This window comes from Carassius carassius, chromosome 14 (assembly GCF_963082965.1).
Source record: "Carassius carassius chromosome 14, fCarCar2.1, whole genome shotgun sequence".
Lineage (NCBI taxonomy): Eukaryota > Metazoa > Chordata > Actinopteri > Cypriniformes > Cyprinidae > Carassius > Carassius carassius.
The window spans coordinates 9,119,346-9,141,239 of NC_081768.1; the positions used below are offsets into that span (position 1 = coordinate 9,119,346).

The following is a 21,894-nucleotide window of genomic DNA, read 5'->3' on the forward strand; positions in this document are numbered from 1 at the left end:
ATGTAGTGGTCATATTCTTGAAAGATTCAGTTTAAAAGGTTCTGAAGCACTCAAAAAAATACTTGTAGCTAAATTTGTAGCTGACATTGCACAGTGCATTTTCATGTTAAGTATGCCTTGACAGCAAGAAGTGTGCAAAAAAGGGGTTTGTGTAAATGATTTTTTTTGCAAGGGATTCACATGAGCTGTATCACATTCTAAGGTAGAGAAAGTGAATAGGCATCACCCAAACTGACCTATGTTACATGTGGCTCCTTCCCAGCCAGGTGAGCACCTGCATTTGAAGATGTCCCCTTCATCATGGCATGTACCTCCATTATTGCATGTGGCTTCGTCACATTGACTGTCACCTAAAATTACAGTTGTTCCAATAGTATTTTATAACTCCATATGTACACGCTCACACAAAAACAAAAACTCAGCAAACTGGGTGGGTCATACAAATAGTCTTTCTTACGGGAGTGGCAGGTTTTTCCCTTCCAGCCATTTTTACATTCGCAGTAGAAATCGTTCACCAGGTCTTGACATGCTCCCTTGTTCAGGCAGGGGTTCAAGCTGCAGTCATCGATGTCTGAAAAAATGGGGAGAAAAAGAAAAAGAAAATGAGCTTAAAGAAGCACAAACATTTAACAAAAGTTGAGAAAAATCTATTCAAGTGAACATACTGATTTCGCAGTGAACTCCTTCCCAGCCGTCAGCACAAATGCACTGATAAACGTTCACCTTATCGATGCAAGTACCGCCATTGCGACATGGGTTACTCTCACAGTCGTTTATATCTGAAAAAAAGGCCATAGACACCACAAAATGTAGGATCATCTACATAGATGATAGGGATGCACAATATATCAGTTGATTATCAGCTGATATTAATGATTTTGTTCATTGTGGTTGATATTGCTATTGATTGGTTATTGCAATTTTAATTGTGCAAGCTCATTTTCTGTACTTTAACACTGAGATTACTTTTGCTGTCATCTAAAGTGCACTTAAAGTTAATTTGCAAAAACACTAATAACTTAATAGCACCGTTAAATGCAACCTTTTGCAAATTTCAAATTAAATAATCATTCATCAGACTTATTATGATAGGTAAATTCACAGAGCATTTAAAACAATTGATTTTAGTTTTTAATGTTTTAAATATATTTTTAAAAAAAATTTAGACAAATTTTAAAACCCGACCATAAAGTGAAAATCATATAATCTGATAACAATGTTTAGTCTTACTTTCATGGCAGTAGGTGCCTCTAAATCCTTCCTGACACTCGCAAGTAAACTGGCCTCCGGCCTGACTCCTGCAGCGTCCGTGAGGACCACAGACGTTTGAGGAGATATATCGCACCCCTTCCGGCGTACTGTTGGATGCCACAGCAACAGTGCAGCTGTCAATCACTGAAAGTTTCAGAGAAAGAACGAAAGCCATCTGTTAAAACTCTGGGTTCATTGTCAAATAAAAGCTACACTAAACCCGCATTAGCCATTCTACCAGTTTATTTCAACATTTATGGATTCACTTTCTAAGTTTTTACATCTTCTTTTGTAAAAGGAGTTCACGAGGAGGCCATTTCATGCACATAAGCCCAGAAAGTTAAAAGAAACTTGATGGGCTTATCTAGCTGTGGGGTTTGCCCCTCCTCAAACACACACACACACTTTTAAACATCCAATGCAGAGAATCCCACCAAGTCATTACCACGAAGAACACACACAGAGCTGTTAAGAAACTGGCAAATGTTCAGGAGGATTTGGGAATGGAGAAAGGGTTTCGGAGACTGTGTGTATGTGAGCTTTGTGTCCAGGGAGGTTACTGTCAAATAGCTCACCACGGGCTGAAAAAGCCTCATGTAACAAAATATGAGTTCTTTTTCCTCATCTTTCCCCCTGAAGGTGGTGGGAGAGTCCACGGGCCTGTAATCTAGTTTTACTCAGCAGCTGAACAATGGCATGCAACTGGCAGATCAGCTTACTCTGGGTTTTAGGGGGGCGGTTTACAAAGAGATACCGAGACTGGATCCATCCCAGAGACTGAGATTTCTCACCTTGGCATGATGTGGTTCGACAATGGTCCTTCAGGTGAGAGCAGTTTTTACCCTCGTAGTCATCAGGACATTTGCAAAAGTAGTCCGAGGCCAGGTTGAAACACTGTGCGCCGTTCTGACATGGGTTGGGCTGGCAGTAATCGATATCCAGCTACACCAGAGAAAGATTTACAAGAGGAGAAAAGAGCTCAATGATGAGGGGAAAATGATATCCAGGCATTTTTGGATTCTTAGAAAACAGAGCAACACTCAACAGCCTCGACGCAGCGTCTGCCAGGAAAAAAGCACACCAAAACGCTCAGGAGAATAAAAACAAATAGACGAATATTTTAAAGAGCTAGCCAAACCCTGCCTGTCTCAAACCTAGCCCGTCTTTCTTTGTCTCTCTCTTTCTTCAGGGTACAACAAGAGCTGGGTGGATGAAGGTACACACTGTTTAAGCGTTTTTTAAAAGAAATTAATATTTTATTCAGCTAAGAGACATTAAACTGATCTAAAGTGACAGTAAAGACATTTATAATATTATAAAATATTAAAAACTCTGTTTGAACTTTCTATTCATCAAAGAATCCAGAAAAAAGTTATGGCTTCCACACAAACTGTTTTTAACATATGATAAATGTTTCTTGAAAGCAAATTAACATGTTAGAATGGTTTCTGAAGAAATCAGAAATTTCTATGTTTAAACATATCAATAAAGTTAATCTTTATGGGAGCGATTATTTATGTTTTTTTTTTTTTTTTTTTTGGTGCATCAAGTGTCCAGTTTAGCAACTGGATTGATATCTATATAAAACAGGTTTTCTCTCACCTGACATAGCTGACCCGAGAAGCCGGCAGGACACAGACACTTAAATCCATTGACTTCATTCTGACACCGGCCACCGTTTAGGCAGGGACTGCTAGCACACTCGTCCACGTCCTTGTCACAGTGTTCACCCGCATAGCCAGGAGGGCAAAGACAGCGGTAACCATTCACCAAATCCTGTCAAAGATGAGAGCTAGAAGGTTACTTTCATTGTTATTTTTTAAAAGCTACAATAACTCAGTGTAGTGACCAATGCACAATCATCTCTGTGCCATAATCATGGGCATACTTTCCTGGCACTAACCCCCCAAAATAAATGTTCAGCTTAGAAGGCTTACTTTTTTTGTACAGCGCTTCTGAGAATGAATGGTATCAATATGTCAACCTCAGGTGGCACACCCATGTTTCTGTTCTGGATGTTTACAGTTTTTAATCTTCAACAATAAGCCCACCTGGAGATGAACTAGTCACTGGATTTGTCAAAGTTTGAGAGGTTCATGGCATTAAGCCTAAGAAAATGACTCGAGAGTTTTGTTTGAAGCAGTCAGTAGCAATTAAAAGGGATATCCTTGAGCACACCTGTACATTCCACTTTGTTCTCAGTTATATCCGATTTCAGATAAACCCATCACTGTACTGTAGCTGTACATGGCTCTTTACATGCCAGCCCCTTCCTGATTAAGTCAAACAACAGACTATTACACTTCCATTCATAGGTTTAGGGTCAGTTAGATGTTTTTGAAAGAAGTCTCTTCACCAAGGCTGCAGATGTTTGCTCAAAAATACAGTAAAAACTGAAATATTGTGACATTTTATTGCTATTCCTAATAATTGTTTTCTAAATGAATATATAATAAAGTGTAATTTATTCTTGTGATGTCAAAGCTGAATTTTCAGGTATTACTCAGAAATAATTCTAATATTCTGATTTGGTGCATTTCATATTTCTTATCAACATTGATATTTTTGTGGAACTCTGATGAATAGAATGTTTAAAAGAACTGTATTTATTTGAAATATATATATATATATATATATATATAGTAACATTATAAAAGTTAACTGTCACTCTTGCTGAATAAATGTTTTAATTTCTTTCTGACCCCCAACTTTTGAACAGCAGTGTGCATTAACAATAAAACATCAGAAGATCTCCTACCTTGCAAGTTCCTCCATTCAGACATTGACCCTGACAGTCATTTATGTCTGAAATTGAGAGAAATATGTCTGGATTTTTAAGCCAGAAACAGCAGATAGTAATCTTCCAAACCACATGCAGGGATAAAAAAAAAATAGATTGTTGTTATACTCACTTTTATCACAATTCTGACCCATCCAGCCAGGGAGACACTCGCAGAAATATCCACCAATCAGATTGTGGCATGACTTGGCATTCACACATGGCTTTTCCTCACATTCATTGGCATCTTTGAAATTAAATGTTGTGATTAACTCCTAGTTAAAAGCATGGTGAAAGTCTAACTTCAAATTCCTTCACTAATCTCTCACCAATCAGACACATTTTGCCGGTCCAGTGAGGAGGGCAGGTACATTTGAAGCCATTAACCAGATCCTGACAGGTGCCTCCATGTTTGCATGGGTTAGGTGTACAATCATCCACATCTGTGAGATCAGAGCAGGTTAGACAAATCAAGTGTAACTGGATATCTTCTTCAAAGTTTTTTTTGTGTGCCTTCTTACTGATTTCGCACGATGGGCCGCTCCAGCCGACTGCACAGTGACATTCGTAACCCTGACTGGTCTCCTTGCACGTCCCTCCATTCATACAAGGGTTAGACAGACAGGCGTGTTCAGCTGTGAACGCAAGCATATAGTATCACTTGTTTGCAGTTTTTATAGATTTTTTTTCTTTTTATGGTGATTCAAACTCGTACAATTCTCCTGTAAAGCCTTATCATCATTAAACTGAAACAAAGATTAGTTAAACAGAAGAAATACATTACATGAGGTTTCATTTCTGGGTGAACTATAGGTCTGATATGCTCTAAAACCTAACCAGAGTATGTTGATCTAACCTTTGCACTTTAGTCACATGACTGACCCCATTAACTTATTATCTCCCTGCTTAAGACTGAATGATTCCTCCCATGGTTTGAATAAGGGAAGATTTCACTTCCCCAGGAGGTTGTCACCAGCCCGAGGGCTTAAATCGGGATCATATGAATCTGAGAGAAGGATGGGGTGGAAAAAAGCCATGACGGCCCATCTGGCAGATTTCATCACTATACCCATCCAACCACTGACTGTCAAAACAGACGAGATTCACTGGCAGGACATATCATAACAGAGGATTAGCAGACCTAGGCGCCCTTCCTGACACTGTAGACAGTTAAGGCCCGTGGTCTGACATCATCTGATCCCCCATAGACTCTCTACACCCTTTTCTATCTTGTTAAACCAGAATGCAATGACACTGCTGCAGACTTTGACTTGGTGTCAATAACAAAATGGCTTTTTGTATAAAAAGGACTTGTGCCAACAGAAACACAGAAAGCAGCACATAATGAGTGTTATGATTCATTAAACAAGACGATCAAATTCAAACGACTGCATCTGAACTGCTCCTTGTATCAAATTTCAAGCAGCTACAGTGTCATTATGTTTCCGAGTCATAAACAGGGAAAGAAGATAAAACATTTGGGCAGTACTCCTACAATAAACCACAGACACACTCAAAAAACAAGTCTCTAAGGTACAATTTTTTTGCTTTATTTAGCTATACAATGTTCATAGTGTACGGATACAACTCTGTTAGTAATTTGCACCTTTTATGGATAGATAAGCTCCAAACCTAACCCTTTACAGGGACTACCTCTAAAAGGTACCATTTTTTTCTCATTTGTTTTTGAGTGATTCTTTATAATGCAGTGCATCAATCCAACTTGAATTATATTCAAAATGTTTAAATAACTGATACATCACTTATTACTACAGTAAGTGCACACTTAAATCTGATGCCCAGAACAAACATTAACTTCAAATCAAAATTCTTGTAAACTTGGCAAACTTGAAACTCACCATATTTAAATGCAAAGTACAAAAAGGAAACCTTAAAATTGAATAAGGAGATCAATGGAAACAAAGAAACAGGAAAAAGAACACTTGAGAAAGCACAATACTGACATTTGCTAAACAAAACAGTTAGTCTCAGCCTCAAAAACTGTCTGATGCATATTGAATACAAAATGGTCAAAAATAACCATATGCGATTGGTTTATTATTGGGATATCACTATTTCAGATTACCCAACATTTGGCCACAATCTGCAAAGTGAACCAGACTCTAGTTTGATGTTTGGAAGTGTGGCTAGCATGACTGACTCACCTCGTTCACAGTTGACCCCAGAGTAGCCATCTTCACAAGAGCACTGGTATTTGTCAGGCCCTGTATTGCTGCACGTTCCTCCATTCAGACACGGCTGGAGAGTTCCACAGTAGTTTAGATCTGAGAGGTAAGAACAGGATTAGTATTGAATGTTAGGAAACAAAAACAGAATAAAAGACAGAAAAAGTCAAATTGATGCGTGCTTACCTTTGTCACAAAGTTGTCCCCCCCAGTTAGTGTCACAAAGGCACTGCCAGGGTTCAACACAGGTTCCGTGTACACAGCCTGGGTGAGGGATGCACTTATCACAGTATTGACCCTGCCAGCCGTACAGACACCTGTAAAAGACAAATTGACACTAAGGCATGATTTTATAAATGCTAATTAAATGACCACTAAAAACTGTGTGTCACTAAATGGCAGTATATATATATATATATATATATATATATATAAATATATTTTGAGAAAATGGCATATTTTCTCAAAATACTTATCAACACTTTGAGGAAAAGTGTTGTTTTTCAGGGCGTCTAATGCTAAAAGGTTACCCTTTCTTAACATAAACCCTGTTTTAAAAGTTTGCTTTAGTCCACTGGGAAAAGGGAACCGCCGACAACTTCTTGTCTGATTATTTAATGCCAGGCCATGCAAACAACAAACAGCAGCTTTAAAACTCCACTGGGTCTTTTAGAGAGACTAACATTAGCTTGTGGCAGGACACTCTGTCTCAATAAAAGCAGAGCGGCTTGGCCCCAAAACTGCTCGGACCGTCTGGGTGGTGGGGATTGTGTTTGTAAACCGCTTCATTGGCCAATGTATTTATGGCGGGTTCTTTTGCATTCTCACTCCTGTTCCCATGTAGCCTTTCTCTGCCCAAGGAACGAAAAAACTGAATATCTCTAAGCCTGTAATTAAAAGCCATTTCTAAAACAGCTCCGCAATAGCTCTCCCCTACACTTCCCCCTTAAGATGGCAATAATTAAACAGCCTGAGCAATAACCTGCTCCTTAAAGAAGGATTCAGACGAGATAGTAAGTCACTTGAGTGCTTAGCCACAGGAAAACAGACTCCCTTTGGGGAAAAAAGAAAACAATTAGCCTGAGGCGGCAGTTCAGCTGTAAAAATAAACACGGTGGTTTAGGAAACCTCTCTCTGTGATTAAAGACAACTATTCTTAAACGTGCAAGAAGATTTTGACTATGAGAAACATTCACAAAACCCTATTTTACATCAGCAAGGTCTAAGAAGTGACTTTGAATGATATTAAAGCAAAAATATGCCATTAAAGCAGCATGGCTGAGTAACATTTTCACCTCGACCGTAGACCTCGGCGGTTCCAATTTAGCACAGTAAGAGCTCTTGTTACAACAGTTGCACAGTTGCATGGCTGTGTGTTCTGGCAAGCTTTCAGTGAGAGATGAATAGGTAATGGGATACAATCATGCCAAATGTAACAAAGAGCTGAGGTTTTAGTATACATTGAATTCCGTAGACTTCCAGGCTTGATCTTGAACACTTTCAGAGATGATACAATGATGAGAATTACTCAAACAAAAAAGATCTTTGTAACGAAACATCTCTAACGTCTGTCTGTTGACCAAAAAAACATTCAAACACCTATAACGAACCGATGAAAAAACAGAAAAGGACCAATGCAAAACCTGCCGTGACTTGCCCCAACAAACAGAAGATCGGTTTGTTGTGCAAGAAATTCAATTTTCATTAACTTGATGCCCTACTCAACACAAATAAGTTACACATGACACATTCCTTTATGACAAAGCAAGTAGCTTCAGAAAGCCTTGTTTATGCATTTTTTCCATGCAGGCTGCAATCATACATATTACGAAGCAAAACCTAACTCAAGAAAATGTCAAGGAAAACATGCTGCTATGGAAGGATTAAAAAATCCCTACAAATTCTGTTCTCTTGGGAAACAACACAATAGAATAAACCACCATGCTATTTTATTACACATTAAACAAGCCAGTTAGTTTAACAAATGTTTTATGTGCATCAGTGTTACAAAAGAGAAAAAAAGTATTTGTTATGCACTCATAAATCACTGAGCTATAGCTGTATACGAACACACACAGATACACATCGCTTTCTCTTCCCCTGTGGCCAAATTCATACATCATTAGTAAAACAAGCAGTGCATTTTAAAACCCAATTAAAGACTGAACTTGGCAGATGATGGTTTGTAGATAAGGCTTTAACCTCTCGCCAGACAAAAGCAAAATGGCTAAAAATAGCTTTGTGCTTCAGTTGTCTTAAACCATGGACATCGTTTCACTGCTAAACTCCAGCCATGTTGGAATACTTGGAGGTGGATTTCAGTAATCTGTGCTTTCATTGTCTGTGGACCAGAAACAGAGCTTGAGCTATCAGACCATGATACTGGAGGTCAAGCAGGACACATGGATTCTAACAAGATTTAACCATGAGCCTCTAGTTGTAGTGAAAGCTTGTACTTTTGCATCTTTCACACTTTAACAAGGCTTGGCTCAAAATGTTAAAGAGCAAGGTTGACTGCAAAATAAACCCAATGACAGTGTAAAGTAAATTTTAGCAGGAAATGCCACAAAAATATAGAATAATATTGCAGATTACTCACTTGCAGTCACCTGGTTCCTTACAAAATCCATGTTCGGTGCTACAACCTTGTCTACAGATCGCTGGAAAACAGAAAGAATGGGAAAGGATGAACAAGAGTAAGTTTGTTCCCCCTCCTTGCTTTAAGATATAGCATGGGCCTCAATGTCCCCTGTTCACCCATGAAAACATTTTGGCAATGTGTGGGGCGGGAATCTTTCAAACCCCTGACCAGCCTAACTGAATCCTACTCTAATTTGAGTCCTGTCGTCAGGCTTCGGGTGCTGCGCTCTCCGTTCACGGCTTATTCCAAACTAAACCCACCAGCCTCTTAAAATGGTTACAATAAAAGCATTGTAAAGCATGAGTCAATAGTTTGCGAACCATTTTACTTCATTATTAGATGCATTCAGGGATGCCAAAATCAATATTTTTATATTTAAAAATGTAACGTACAAATGTTTGGGGTCAGTAGGATTTTTAAAGTTCTTTAACATTATATTTTAAAGAAAACTTTCTAATCATTAGAAAATCCTAAAAACTGTCCGTTTCCACAAAAATATTAAGCAGCCATGTTTTTTAATATTGATAATAAGAAGAAATATTAAATTATAATATATACAATTAGTGTTGTTAGTTAAGCGCGTTAACTAATTAGTTATGAAAAAAATTACGCTATTAAAATATTTTTACGCAGTTGACGCACTAGTCCCGCCCCCAGACCTGTACGTCAGGGCAACAACTCCATAAATGCAGTTATGCCCTAAAATTCAAGATATCGAAGAAAAAAAATTGGGATAGTTCACACAAAATAATTTAATTATGTCATCATTTACTCAAACCTGAATGACTTACCTTCTTTTCTGGAACATAAAAGAAGCTATTTTGAAGACTGTATGTGATTGAATATCGTCTTCTACTTGCTCACCTGTATTGCAGTCAGGACCAGTCCATCCTTCCAGGCAGGTCTTGTTGCCATTCTGGTCACAGGTGTAATGTCCAAAGAACTCGTTACGTGGCCGGCAGAACTTGTTGCAGCCAAAGCCGTAGTAGTGTTCATCGCAGGTGACCCGGATCTGGTACTCAAACTGAGCAATGGGGCCGTTGTGGGTCAGTCTCTGCCATTGTCGATTTGGGTTGATCATGCCAGAGTGGTATGCTTTCTCAATGAGCTTTCCACCTGAACAGTCAATGTGTAACAGTTAGAAAGGCCTTGACACAATAACACCACACACAATTCAGAGTTAAAGGTTAACTGAGCAACTTCAATGTCTATATCTAGTTGCTCACAGATTAAAGATATCACTGGCCTAAAATGACCCCTCATGTTTATAGCTGAAGGAAAAGCCACAATCACTATTAATTACATTGTGCAAACAATATGCTACTAGCAGCAAGGACTCATGACATCAGTGAATAAACTCTTGCTCACTTTTTCTCTCTCTGTCTGACATATTCACCCCCGTAGATTCAGATCCCAAGCAGAGAAGTGAATTAGAGCAAGGGTTTTAACTGGGTTTCTGGAGACCCCCAGGTGGCCACAAGAGGGTCCATGGAAAATTTCAGAGAAAGATTTTTGGTATTAAGTCAGCACTAATACTTATTTCAATTATTTAGATTTTTTCCAGCTAATATTTGAATAGTTTATTTTGGATTTGGTAAAATTACATATTTTTTATAGAAAAACAACGGAAAAGCAACAAAGTCAAATTCAAAAATGCATTCGGTGTGAAAAAACCCTAAATGAGTTTTAAAATAATTAGCAGCCTTTGTATTTATGGTTTTAAAACCTCTTTGAAAAGATAAATATAGAATCTGAGAGACACTATCTGGAAATAATTTTATGTAAGTACTAGTAAACTAAGTAATCTGACATGTATTCCCTTAAAACACTCTGACCACAATGAAATACCCTCCCACTCACTCACCCACAGATTTCAGCCTTAAATTCTTATTATACTCCCAAATAGGGCTGGGCTGCGTTTCTCAAAAGCACTGTTATTACATTATTAATTTAGCTGAAGCTTTTATCCAAAGCGACTTACAATTGCTATATATGTCGCTCGCCTCTGGAGCAACTAGGGGTTAAGTGTCTTAATCAGGGACACATTGGTGTCTTACAGTGGATTCGAACCCAGGTCTCTCACACCAAAGGCATGTGTCTTATCCACTGCACCATCAACACCTGTTTTCACCAATGGTCTCCATGAACTAGTTGGGTTTACAAAGCTGTCTGAAATGCAGTCCTGGGCTTCATGGCTGAATATTGTGTGTGGCTATTGGTGGGCAGGACTGAAGATACAGGACGAAATATGTCCATAACAAGTCAGGATGTGGAAAACCTTGTTATCAATGGGTGTTTGTTAGGAATAATGTCAAGCAGTATACACTTTTTGCAGCCACTAAACAACATTGCTTTTATGTTTTAGAACAGCTTAATATATGACTAATACAATGAAGTCCGTTTTACAAAGTTAGATTCAAATATCTGATTGTTTTTTTTTATACAGAATTTTTTGAATTATTAGTTATTTGTATGCGTTCAATTCCCCATATGTATCCACTGAATATTTAATTCACCATTTTATCCCAAAATATCAATTGCTACATTAATTAAACTAATAAACTATTATAATAGTATATAAACTTAAATTATAATGGTATTATTTATTGTGAGATTTATTGTCTATTCCTAACTGTGCTGTTTCTACCCACAGAAGATGAGGTAAGCTGACAGCTCACATCTTTCACCATTCTCCCAAATATGACTAGAACTGGGGACTGTGAAATATCTATTCCTCCCTTTCACATAAACACTTAGTCTCAGCCTCAGACGTCACGCCCACAGACCTTTGGCTAAACGTCTGATGTATATGGGACACAAAAGTGGAAACACTTTAGGAGTGTCAAAGTCGTCATCGTATTGGTTGAATTTTACAGTAATTCTGTGAGACGTATGTGTTGCGTTCTTTAACCTTCCACCTGGAAACAAAGATACTGTGTCACCAAAACCCTTCACGAAAGAAGAAAGCCGCCGTTTTTACAATTGTGACAACAATCGCTTATCAGGATCAACTAAACACTGAATTTTCAAAAGTATGTGAAATATTTAAAAATTTGCGGCACAGAATCTTTAAAATACGCTTGGGAGTTCTAGACACTGTTCTGTTATTGTGGTGTAATTTCCACGCCTCGAAACATGACTATGACCGAAACAAACTGTGATTGGCTGTTTGACATGTCGGTAAAATGGCCTCATAAGCGGTCTTCGGCCAATGAAAGCTTCCATGAATTCCAGACCTTCAGTTTGAAGGTCTGGCTATGCGAGACTAATAAACAGTTATCTTTAAAGTTCTCTGCAAACTGATGCAACATGGGTAGCTATATTACCTATTATTTCTAGAGGAAGTAGAAAGAGTGAAAAGAGATGATATTATGGAGGCCAGGTGGGCCTATAGTTCATAGGACTCTGGAATGCAGAGGGGCGTTGTGGCATTTCACTTCCACCCTGAACCCTGCGGACAGAGCCAAGTGTCATGTCTTTACTACCTGCAGCCTGATCCACTTCACTGTGGGGTGAGGAAGTCACATTAAACTGAGAGAAAAAAAACTCCACACCCTCAGGACAAGGAATAAGGAGAGTTGCTAGCAAATAAAACGATATATGTATATAAAATACAAAGTTTTGGCCTAAATCTTCCATTGGTGGACAATGTTATTTTACAATATTTATAAAACTAAAGTTGATACTAAATCTTCTTAAAATGCAGCAAAGTCACACATGTAAGCAAGTCTGAATTGGCTACAGATATGGGGATTTCCAGATTCTAATATTTCATTTAAATATTCAAAGTCCAATAAATAAAAACAAATGTCTCTAAAATGTAGCACAACACATTAGGAAGTATTTGAAAAGACCACCAATCAAGAGTAAAAATTACAGGTACTAGTACCGGATATACAGTCTATAAGCTGATACGTATACTACAGAGTACAAGACAAGTGTACAACTTGAACTTAAGCTTTTCTGCAACAAAAACTTTGAACTCTGAATATCTGGATATAGCTTGAAGTCGCTATGTCAGTTAATTGTAACACAACCTAGTAGAGCTATTCAAATGAACTCCACCAGACTCAGTTTAGTGTTTAAATGGGACTGTTTCTGGAGTGTTAAGCCCTGTTGAGGTGTAAGAAGAGAAAGGTTATAGCAAACATAACCTTGTGCTTGAGCTATGCATCGTGACAGAGAGGCCATGAGACCTTGACTGCCAACACCTGCCATTAGTCATCAGGTATTCGGAAACATTTTCATAAGCATGAGGCCCCCTCAACAATGTTTCTCACAGACACACACACAGTCTTCCTCTTCTTCCCTTCCCCGTCCTGTCACACACACCTGTCAGCACATTTGGTTTAAAGACTAGCAAGCTATGAGCGGAAATGGTACAAAAACAAACTTAAATTTCTTACATTTCCCAAAGTTTAAACAAAAGAAAAATGAAGAAACAAAACAAAACAAAACAAACTTTACTTACATTTCCCAGTACAAACAAACGAAAAACAGTTATGCAGAAGAAACAAAACAAACTTTAATTTCTTACATTTCCCAATTTAAACAAAAGAAAAAGTTCTGAAACAAAACAAAAATAGAATTAAAAAAAAATAATAATACATAAATAAATAAAAGAGAGAAAAAAAACCCAGAAACAAAAATAGATAAACCAAAAAGCAAATTAAAAACAAAAAGAAGCAAAACAAACTATGCTACTCACTTTCACTGGCAGTATCGTTATTGAAGTCCAAGGCCTCCAATATCAACGTGTAGGACCTCTAAAGGAAAGACAAACACACATGCAGTCAGCAATGAAACCAAAACAAAGAAACATCAAAGATCATTTTACATCAACAGAGCTTAAGTCAGGGACCTTGACTCGTAACCAATAAACACCAATGACAAAATGTGACCATGGGGACATGCTGAGAAATGTGCCGTGAAAGATCAGAAGAATAATACAACCTTCACCTTATCTGGTAGTGCTCTCCTGAAACTTTAGGGCAGATACAGTATCACCATCTTTACAATTTAAACAATAACTGGCAGAATAGATCAACAAGCATCCTTGTCTGTGGGAGACTGTTGTTAAACCAATCTCTAACCTTCACAGTATACCTGAGTGACACTTAATTACATTATATTCAAGCTTATTTGCTTGTGCACATGAGATTAAACTATTATATTTGGTGCAATTTGAGCTGTTTCTTTACAAAAGTTTTGAATAATAATGAATAACAATGTAATAATATTCGTAATGATAAGCTTTATTTGTAAAGCACCTTTCATACAAGGAATGAAGCTCACAGTGCTTTATAATAAAAACTAATTACAATAAGCACCAATTACATGGAGACAAGTAAAAAAACAAAACAATTTAAACAATTACACTAAAGATAAAATCCCTTTTATAAAGACTATAAAATATAAAATTATTACATACATAAAATGGAAATATAAACCAAGTAATAAGGAAACAACAAATTATTTCATTGTGCTTAAGCATTGCAGCATCATGCTGTTCCTCTCCATTCTGAACCCCCCCCCCCCCCCCCACCCCAGAAAATAATGACATTTCCAGAAATGACATACCTCAGACTTCTTTTACATGTGTGTGTTTATTATGTGTGAGGATCTAGTAGAGTTGAATCACTGGGTCATGTTATTCTCACTGACAGTTATGTGGCATCAGTTCAGCGGTCATTGTAAGGACGTTAGGTCCAACATTTTGTACATTCAAAGAAGCCTTTATATCTTTGTACTAACTTTATTATGCAAAGCATTCATTTAATTAGCAGTTTGAAAATATAAAGGAAATATCTGTCCAATTGTCACTATATAATAGTTGAGAAACAGTGATGGAATTGGATGGCATCATAGTTCTTTAATATATACACTAATGCTGAATGATTCATATCCATGTACCACATTATTTACATGGTAATCTGAGAAAACACCACAGTTTGAGCCAAGAGGTAAAGGTTTGGCTGGTGGGTGAAACACAATGGTAGATGCCATAACTACACCATTAGAGGGCAAAAAAAAAATTCCCCTTTGAAAGGTTTGGGATTGTTGACAGTTGCTGGTTGACTAATGTCATCATGTGATTAGTCAAATGATATTTATGGTTATTGGCTAATGTATGCAGATCTGAGTGCTCTTCAGCAATGTTGGCGGAAATTAAATTGTAAACTTCTATTCTGTACCAGTTGAGCAATGGGAATGCTAACAGTCCAGTGCTGTCCAAGTATTATAGACACTCATATTTAAAAAATATATATTTTTGATATTTCTTCCTCGAAATGCCTTACTAATTAATTCCCACTAATGTCGATTATGCATAATGACCTCACATGACAGGAAAATCTACAAGAAGGAGAAGAAAATTGCAGGTTAAAAGTGAACTTGTTTCTTTGAAAAACTCACAAAAATCCCCTTTCACTTCTCTCTTTCAGGTCTTTTGTGTGCTGTGTTTTGTTCCTCTTTTTCTCCACGGAGAGGAATGTGGAGTGAGGATCTGAGGGAGTTGCGGGGGGTGGGCTGCTTTTAGCATGACTCCAATGCAGGCCGAGATCTCTGGAGGGGTTGGCTACATTTCAGCACTTCTGAAACGCTTTGTCTGACTTAAGGTCATCATGGCTCTCACCGGTATCAGGTAACAAGAGTCACAGAGAAAGAGAGAGAGAGAATACTCTGCCTGAGAGAATAAAATGTGTGTCCATATCTAGGATTTAGTGTTGGAAGTTGATCAAAAAAAGCAGAAGCATACGAGAGAAAACGAGTGTGCATGTAAACGTGCCTGTGCCAGAATTGAAGCGTCTCTTTTCAGCACCTACTTGTCAGATTCACACTATCGTACTCTTCACGAGGGACCACGGAATTTCCGACATCTCCGAGGTTCTCACTGTCCATTTGCAGCAACAATGGATCCAGAGTCCCCTACGCCAGACCATTCAAACAAACCAATGTGCAACCCCTCATACTGTACAAGGAGCTAAAATTAGTCTGGGTCAATCGGATCTCGATGACCTGAAGAATATCAAGATAACAACGTCACCAAAACAAAGCATCACCTCAAGTTGGAAATGTCAATCAAGTGGTACAAGAGATTCTAGCCAATACAATACAACTTTCTATTCTCTTAAGATTCTACTATTTTGTCTAAATAAAAACAAAATTTAACACTAAAAGCTTAAATCAGCCATTGTAAATGCTACAAATAAATGTAGGCATCTAAATTTAAAATGATAAAAAGTCCTTGTAGTTTTTGCGACATACAGCGCAACTGTGCTTGCGGCGAACCGAGTTTGATTTCCGTCTCAAGGTCTTTGCAGATCCTGCTCCCTTCTCCACTCATCGCTCCTGTCCTGTCCCAATAACTTAAAAAAATAACACTACTCAAATTCACTAACCAGCTACCTCAGCCATCTCAGTCGCCATGTTTATGGTTATCAAATATCAGTTTATTTGATGCAAGCTGTGTCACCTCCACTGAGATACACCTTGTCCTTCCTCTCCTTGTCCACACTTGAACGCATTGTTAACACAAACATGCTTGATTCACAGCCCCCATTGAATCAACAAATATTGCCAGTTTATGTATATCAAGCACACAGCTCATTAATTTTAGATGTCCTGCACTTCCACACTGTGTTTGAAAGTGCCTGCTGCCGTATACTACGGACATGTCCGGACATGAGCTAGCACAACCTCCCATCAGATCAGGTTAGTGACTAAAAAAGGTGATTGACAATTGGGAGTGGACAAGGGCCGCTTTGGATCTCACTCCATAACTCACAATCTGGTTATCAGCTCAAAATGCCTGCTGCTGCCAGGTTCATTTTTCCCATGCTTATCACTGACCTCAGTGTCATCATTGAACTCTCACTATCCCCATCAGCAGACTTCCAAACTTTACACTGCATTTGCCTTATCGCTCTAGGCCTTCACAGACATCTGATAAAGGTCTACACTTGCTCCCAAACCCCCTGAGCTCTGATATGGGACGTATTCGGCTTCTACAAATGGCTGAGGCTCCTCGTTTTTGCTGTTATCATACTCACTTGTTCTGGGAATCTGCTGAATAATGTCTCAGCTGGTAAAAGTGTTAATAAAGAGAGACTGACATGTAGAGTGACAAACGTTCAACAATGGCTCCGGATGTACTCTGCCAGATTCCAATCAATCAAGGTCAACATGGTTTACATTGGCAGCTTGGAAAACTAGACTATGACCAAGAAGGTAACGGCCTTTTTTTTCCTTTCAGGAGGTGCAATCACAGAAGGAAAGCTTTTTTTTGTGAGAGATTCCTATCAGGAATGGTGGCCGCAGATAAGGGGGGCTCGCAGGGAAAGCTTTTGACAATCTTTCACTGCTCTCTCTGGCGTGGAAAATGAGACAGGCTTCCCTGATAACAGGTCTGTCAGTCACCTGTGCACACACAAGCGCTACTGGCAGCCATCTAATCTCCTGTCACTCAAGAAGGCGATCGCAGGCAGGGACTGAGGGGAGAATCGGATCAAACAACACATCAGCTGTCAAGGTATCCAGTCAAAGGGAGGGTATTCAAGATTAGACATCTTAATACAACAAAATGTTTCCTGGTAACATCATAAATCTGAATTGAGTAAGTCATGTGTGAGGTGATTAAGAAAAGTTAGCTAAACAAAACATCAGTACTACACTACTTTACAATGGCCTAACAATACCTCATTCAAGACCTTAACAAGGGCGAGAAAAAAGACAAACGATGCATTTCCCTGTTCTACGACTTGAGTAATTTGCACTTAAGTGCCACATCAGAGGAGACCGTATAAAGCAAACATGTCATTATCCCCTTAGCTGCCCTTAGCTCTTTCCCTCAGGCTTGTGGACGGTTTACCTGCATTTCATTCCCACACTGACCAACCCCTCAGTCTTCTGTCTTTCCCAACTGCATAATAGAAATGGACAGAATGTGCTCAGAAAAGCAAAAGGAAGACTTTAAAATATGGTTTGGATTGCTTCTGTGTTTACTTTGAAAGGGACCAGAATTAAATACACACATAAATACTAGTTTTGCTTTTAGGAAAGGGAACTGGTTCACATACTATAAAACAGAATGGAAGATGGGACAGGAAAAAAGGAATTATCCAATTTGCTGGTGAACCAGCTTTTTGGCTCATGCTGAGCAGACGGGCCCCAGGTGCATTCAGGGCCATGGGGCCAGAGAGCAGCGCTGTAATTTGCTGAAATGGTAAGGTCAGGGCTTGGGTGGGTTTGTCTAGGAGCCGATCTCATCACTGCTGAGTCGAACGCAGCTTCCTGTTGCTTGCCCTGGACCGGCATTATTCCTGGACTGGCTCCATTATGCACAGTAATCCTCCCTGTAGCCAGTTTGGCTCAGCTATTGTCACCCCCTGTTTCATGTTCGCTGAAACTGGCTCTGTCTGGGTGGGCTATGACTAAACCCCCCCCCCCCCCCCCTCTCTCTCTTACTCTCTACACCCTCTCGCTAATACTAAAAGCACGGGGCAATCAAATGCAGTAAAAGGTGCAAAATAAATGGGTGGTTTTCTTGTAAAAGAAACATTTAAAATTTGGCGACAAGATTTGGCTGTTGTGTCTGGGAACTTGCTGAGAGTAATTACTGAGGGTTGCAAAGTTAAAAGGTGCCATACCTAGTCTCCAGTCAGCCGTGACTAACACAAAGCCTAAACTTCAACTCTCCCCAGCTGCCAACCGAAAAAAATAATTAGCGACTGACTGAAGTGTGCTACATCGTAATTTTAGATTTTATCATAATTTTCATGATTAAAAGAAACCATTCGCAGTATGCTTTAGAAGTGCACATCACAAAAATAGCTGAAGTGTTACATGATCAACACATGCCCGCTGGCCATCTAGTTCACACACTGGACAGGTGGGCAGCTCGCTGGGGCAAACAGTTCAAACAGGGACACGTTTTCTTTGTCAGACCGACAGTTCGTCCTTTGATTTTTTATTTTTATTTTATTTATCATTTTGACCCTGCTGGGAATGTATCCACAATGACATCATCAAGCGAGCAGGTGCACCAGTGCTCACGCCAACAGAGCAAATGAAAGGACAGTTCAATGTCCCCGCAGTCAAGAGCTCCTGAGAAACACGAACACAGGGTTCCCACACTTTCTGACCAATGAACTTTTACAACTGTTACACAACTAAAATTGTATTAATTGATTATACTTTAACAGGCCTCACGTTCTTTAACATTTTCATGTTTTACAGGACTGTGGGAATCCTGTGAACATCTATTTCTGAATAGGGAATCTCAGGAAACTGTATCAAGTAGATCAAAACCACTAAAATAGCTCCACCAAAGGTATTGCTACCAGTTTTAGGTAACACTACACCAAGGTTTACGACCCCCAACCAGACAGTCAGCCAACCCTGTGACCCCAAGTATAAATAAAGCTAGATTTTCTCAGAGTAAAATTTTCATTAAGAATATTAACTAACATCTCTACATAACATATCATTAAACAGTCAAAAATCTCCTAAAAAAGTATGTTTTATCTAGCTTACATTCTCCATTGACCCCCATGGAGTAGCTACCTTCAGGGACCCTCAGGGGTCCACAGGCCGACAATTTATTTAGTTAATACAGCTTAAATATTGGCAGACCTCGCACTACATACTACAGTAGGGATGCTATTACACGGCTGTATATCGTAACACACAGGTTTACAGCAAATAACCTTCAGTTAAGACTGACTGGATAACACAGGTTATAAAAGCCCCTTCAACAGATGACTACCATTTCTAGAGATCATGGTCAACTCATAAATTCTTTAGTGATGCGAGACAAACATCTCTCTTCTGTGGAGCTTCGTCTCATGTGCTTCACACCAAACTAATTTTCTTTTATTTGCATTCTTATGCAGTGACACAAATTAAGAGGTTTATTCGATGTATTTATTTGCAGAGTTAGCTGACTGCCAAAAAGGAGACACTGAAAGGAGCTTCACAAGTAGTGAATTTACTGAAGGCTGGCCACTGTCAACATAACACGGCATTATAATCAAGGCATAAATGTTTTGCCAAGGAAACATCTTTGCTTACATCCGTTTAACATTTAAAATGTTATCACTTTCAACTTGACTTTATTCGTCAGTAAACACTTTTTTGAGTAGTGTTGGTTGAGTAGTGTAGTGAGTTGTTGTGTGTCCTGCACACACAACTCAACCGAGCAGGCATAAACTCCAGGACAAACCGCACATGTGGATCGAAACATTGCTGCCTTGTAGGCTATAACTAACGCTGCGTCATCATAACCCGCTAAGAACTCATTAATTATGCTCTAAAACAAGAAATGGGATATCTACTCACCGGCCACGCAAAACTGAAGGGTAAAACAATCCTTGACTTCTCACTCCGCGTTCCCTTGGTCGAAAATTTATTCCCACCGAGAACGGGCGTAGATCCAGTTCCGAAACTGCAAGCCCCAGCCGCGGAAACTCGCGATTGATATTCCTTCAGACAAACTTTAAAATATGTATCACATTCGCTCCTCGTGCATTTGCGATCCGCCGGGTTCCTCTCGCCGTCGCAGCACGAGCCGTTCTGCAGCTCGCCTTTCGCATTCTGCATCGATACGACTTCCAGCTCGAAGTGCCCCGAAGCGTCAGACACCTGTTGAGCAGAAAAGAAAGAAAACTTTAAATCCGTGATTATAAAGTGCAGGAAAATCAAATTTGTCTCGTTTTATAGCCTGCTAAACTTTGTCTGCCCATATGTCAGTGTTAGATTGAACCGTGCAGAACGTTTGCTCTGAGAGGTCCAAACAAGGTTGTTTTTGATATCACACAGAAGATATTTGTCAATGCTAATACAGTATATTTTGAAAATAAATAACACAAAGACAGAAAAAAATAATGTAAAAATTTAAAACAGACTCACCTTCGTCGGCAAGCATAACAAAAAGGCATGAAGGTAGAAAGCTGAAAATACTGAACTCCGTCGCACAATCATGCCTTCTTGTTGGTGTTGCTTTGAGACTCAGAAGTTCTAGCCGCCTCACGGCTCTAATATTCTCCCCGATTTAACATGCACGGGTGGAGAACTTTATTGCTTTCAGAAGACTATTTTCCAATGTTTAGGAAACTGCCTCCTATTATCCCAGCGTATCTGAAACTCTTATCTTTCTTATTCTGCTTCTCTCTCTCAACGGCGGGTATACATTACACAGAAGCCATGAGAGCGTTTGTCCGCGACTGACTGCGCGTTCAATACACCAAGTTGAGTTAATGGGGGTGGGACGCATGCGTAATTTTAATATTCAAAAGTTAAAGGGTGTGGCGTGTAGAGATTCCCCGCCCGTGTCCCCCAGTCCCACAAGATGACGGGTTTATCTGGGAGACTTAACCGCATGTTCTTCCACTGCAAAAAAAGAAGTAAAAAATAATAATAATATATTTTTTTAGATATATAGTTTTAAAGGAAAGGGAATGTTAGGTTTACTGTATGTTAAATATTGTAAATAATATACAGTTGTGCTATAAAACATTAAGAAATACATTTTTAAAAGGGGAAAACAACGTTAAAGTTTATATATATATATATATATATATATATATATATATATATATATATATATATATATATATATATAACTATGCAATAAATATTATTTTACAGTGAAATATTGTTAAAATAATATTTAATTGTAAACCGATCTATCCATCTGTCTGTCTGTCTGTATGTACAATTAACGCATCAGCATTTAAAAAGGATGGCTTGCAGCCAGACAGATATGAGAGGTCACAGACACTGTTATTTAGAATTGCGGAATGCACTTAGAAACTTTCAAAGTCGTACAATTTTTCAGTGTAGAAATATTGACACAAAAAGGGACATTCACTTTATGATGTCAACATTTAGTGTTTGAAAAGACTCTTTCAATGGCCGTGTATTTTGATACCCATGTTTGATAAAATCCCTGAGACAATCTGTATGAATAGATCCACATACAGTAATCTTGAGTTAATTGCCCCCATGGCTCTTGCTGCCCTCTTGTGGGCATGGCAAAT

General features: G+C 38.7%; 1 protein-coding gene across 1 annotated transcript in view; it reads right to left on the minus strand.

Annotated features, from left to right (window-relative positions):
- jag1b (jagged canonical Notch ligand 1b) overlaps positions 1–21,089 on the minus strand; it is a 28,029-nt gene extending 6,940 nt beyond the window's left edge. Inside the window, exons 1-17 of the mRNA XM_059565954.1 lie at positions 20,765–21,089; positions 20,195–20,497; positions 13,566–13,623; positions 9,722–9,973; positions 8,816–8,876; positions 6,403–6,533; positions 6,196–6,315; positions 4,552–4,665; positions 4,360–4,473; positions 4,164–4,277; positions 4,010–4,056; positions 2,854–3,027; positions 2,043–2,193; positions 1,231–1,395; positions 666–779; positions 458–571; positions 237–350 (exon numbers count right to left, since the gene is read on the minus strand). Of these exons, the coding sequence (XP_059421937.1) occupies positions 237–350; positions 458–571; positions 666–779; positions 1,231–1,395; positions 2,043–2,193; positions 2,854–3,027; positions 4,010–4,056; positions 4,164–4,277; positions 4,360–4,473; positions 4,552–4,665; positions 6,196–6,315; positions 6,403–6,533; positions 8,816–8,876; positions 9,722–9,973; positions 13,566–13,623; positions 20,195–20,497; positions 20,765–20,836 (2,218 nt within the window). The 5' untranslated portion in view covers positions 20,837–21,089. The remainder of the gene's footprint in view (positions 1–236; positions 351–457; positions 572–665; positions 780–1,230; positions 1,396–2,042; positions 2,194–2,853; positions 3,028–4,009; positions 4,057–4,163; positions 4,278–4,359; positions 4,474–4,551; positions 4,666–6,195; positions 6,316–6,402; positions 6,534–8,815; positions 8,877–9,721; positions 9,974–13,565; positions 13,624–20,194; positions 20,498–20,764) is intronic.
- Between the last annotated feature and the right edge of the window lie 805 nt (positions 21,090–21,894).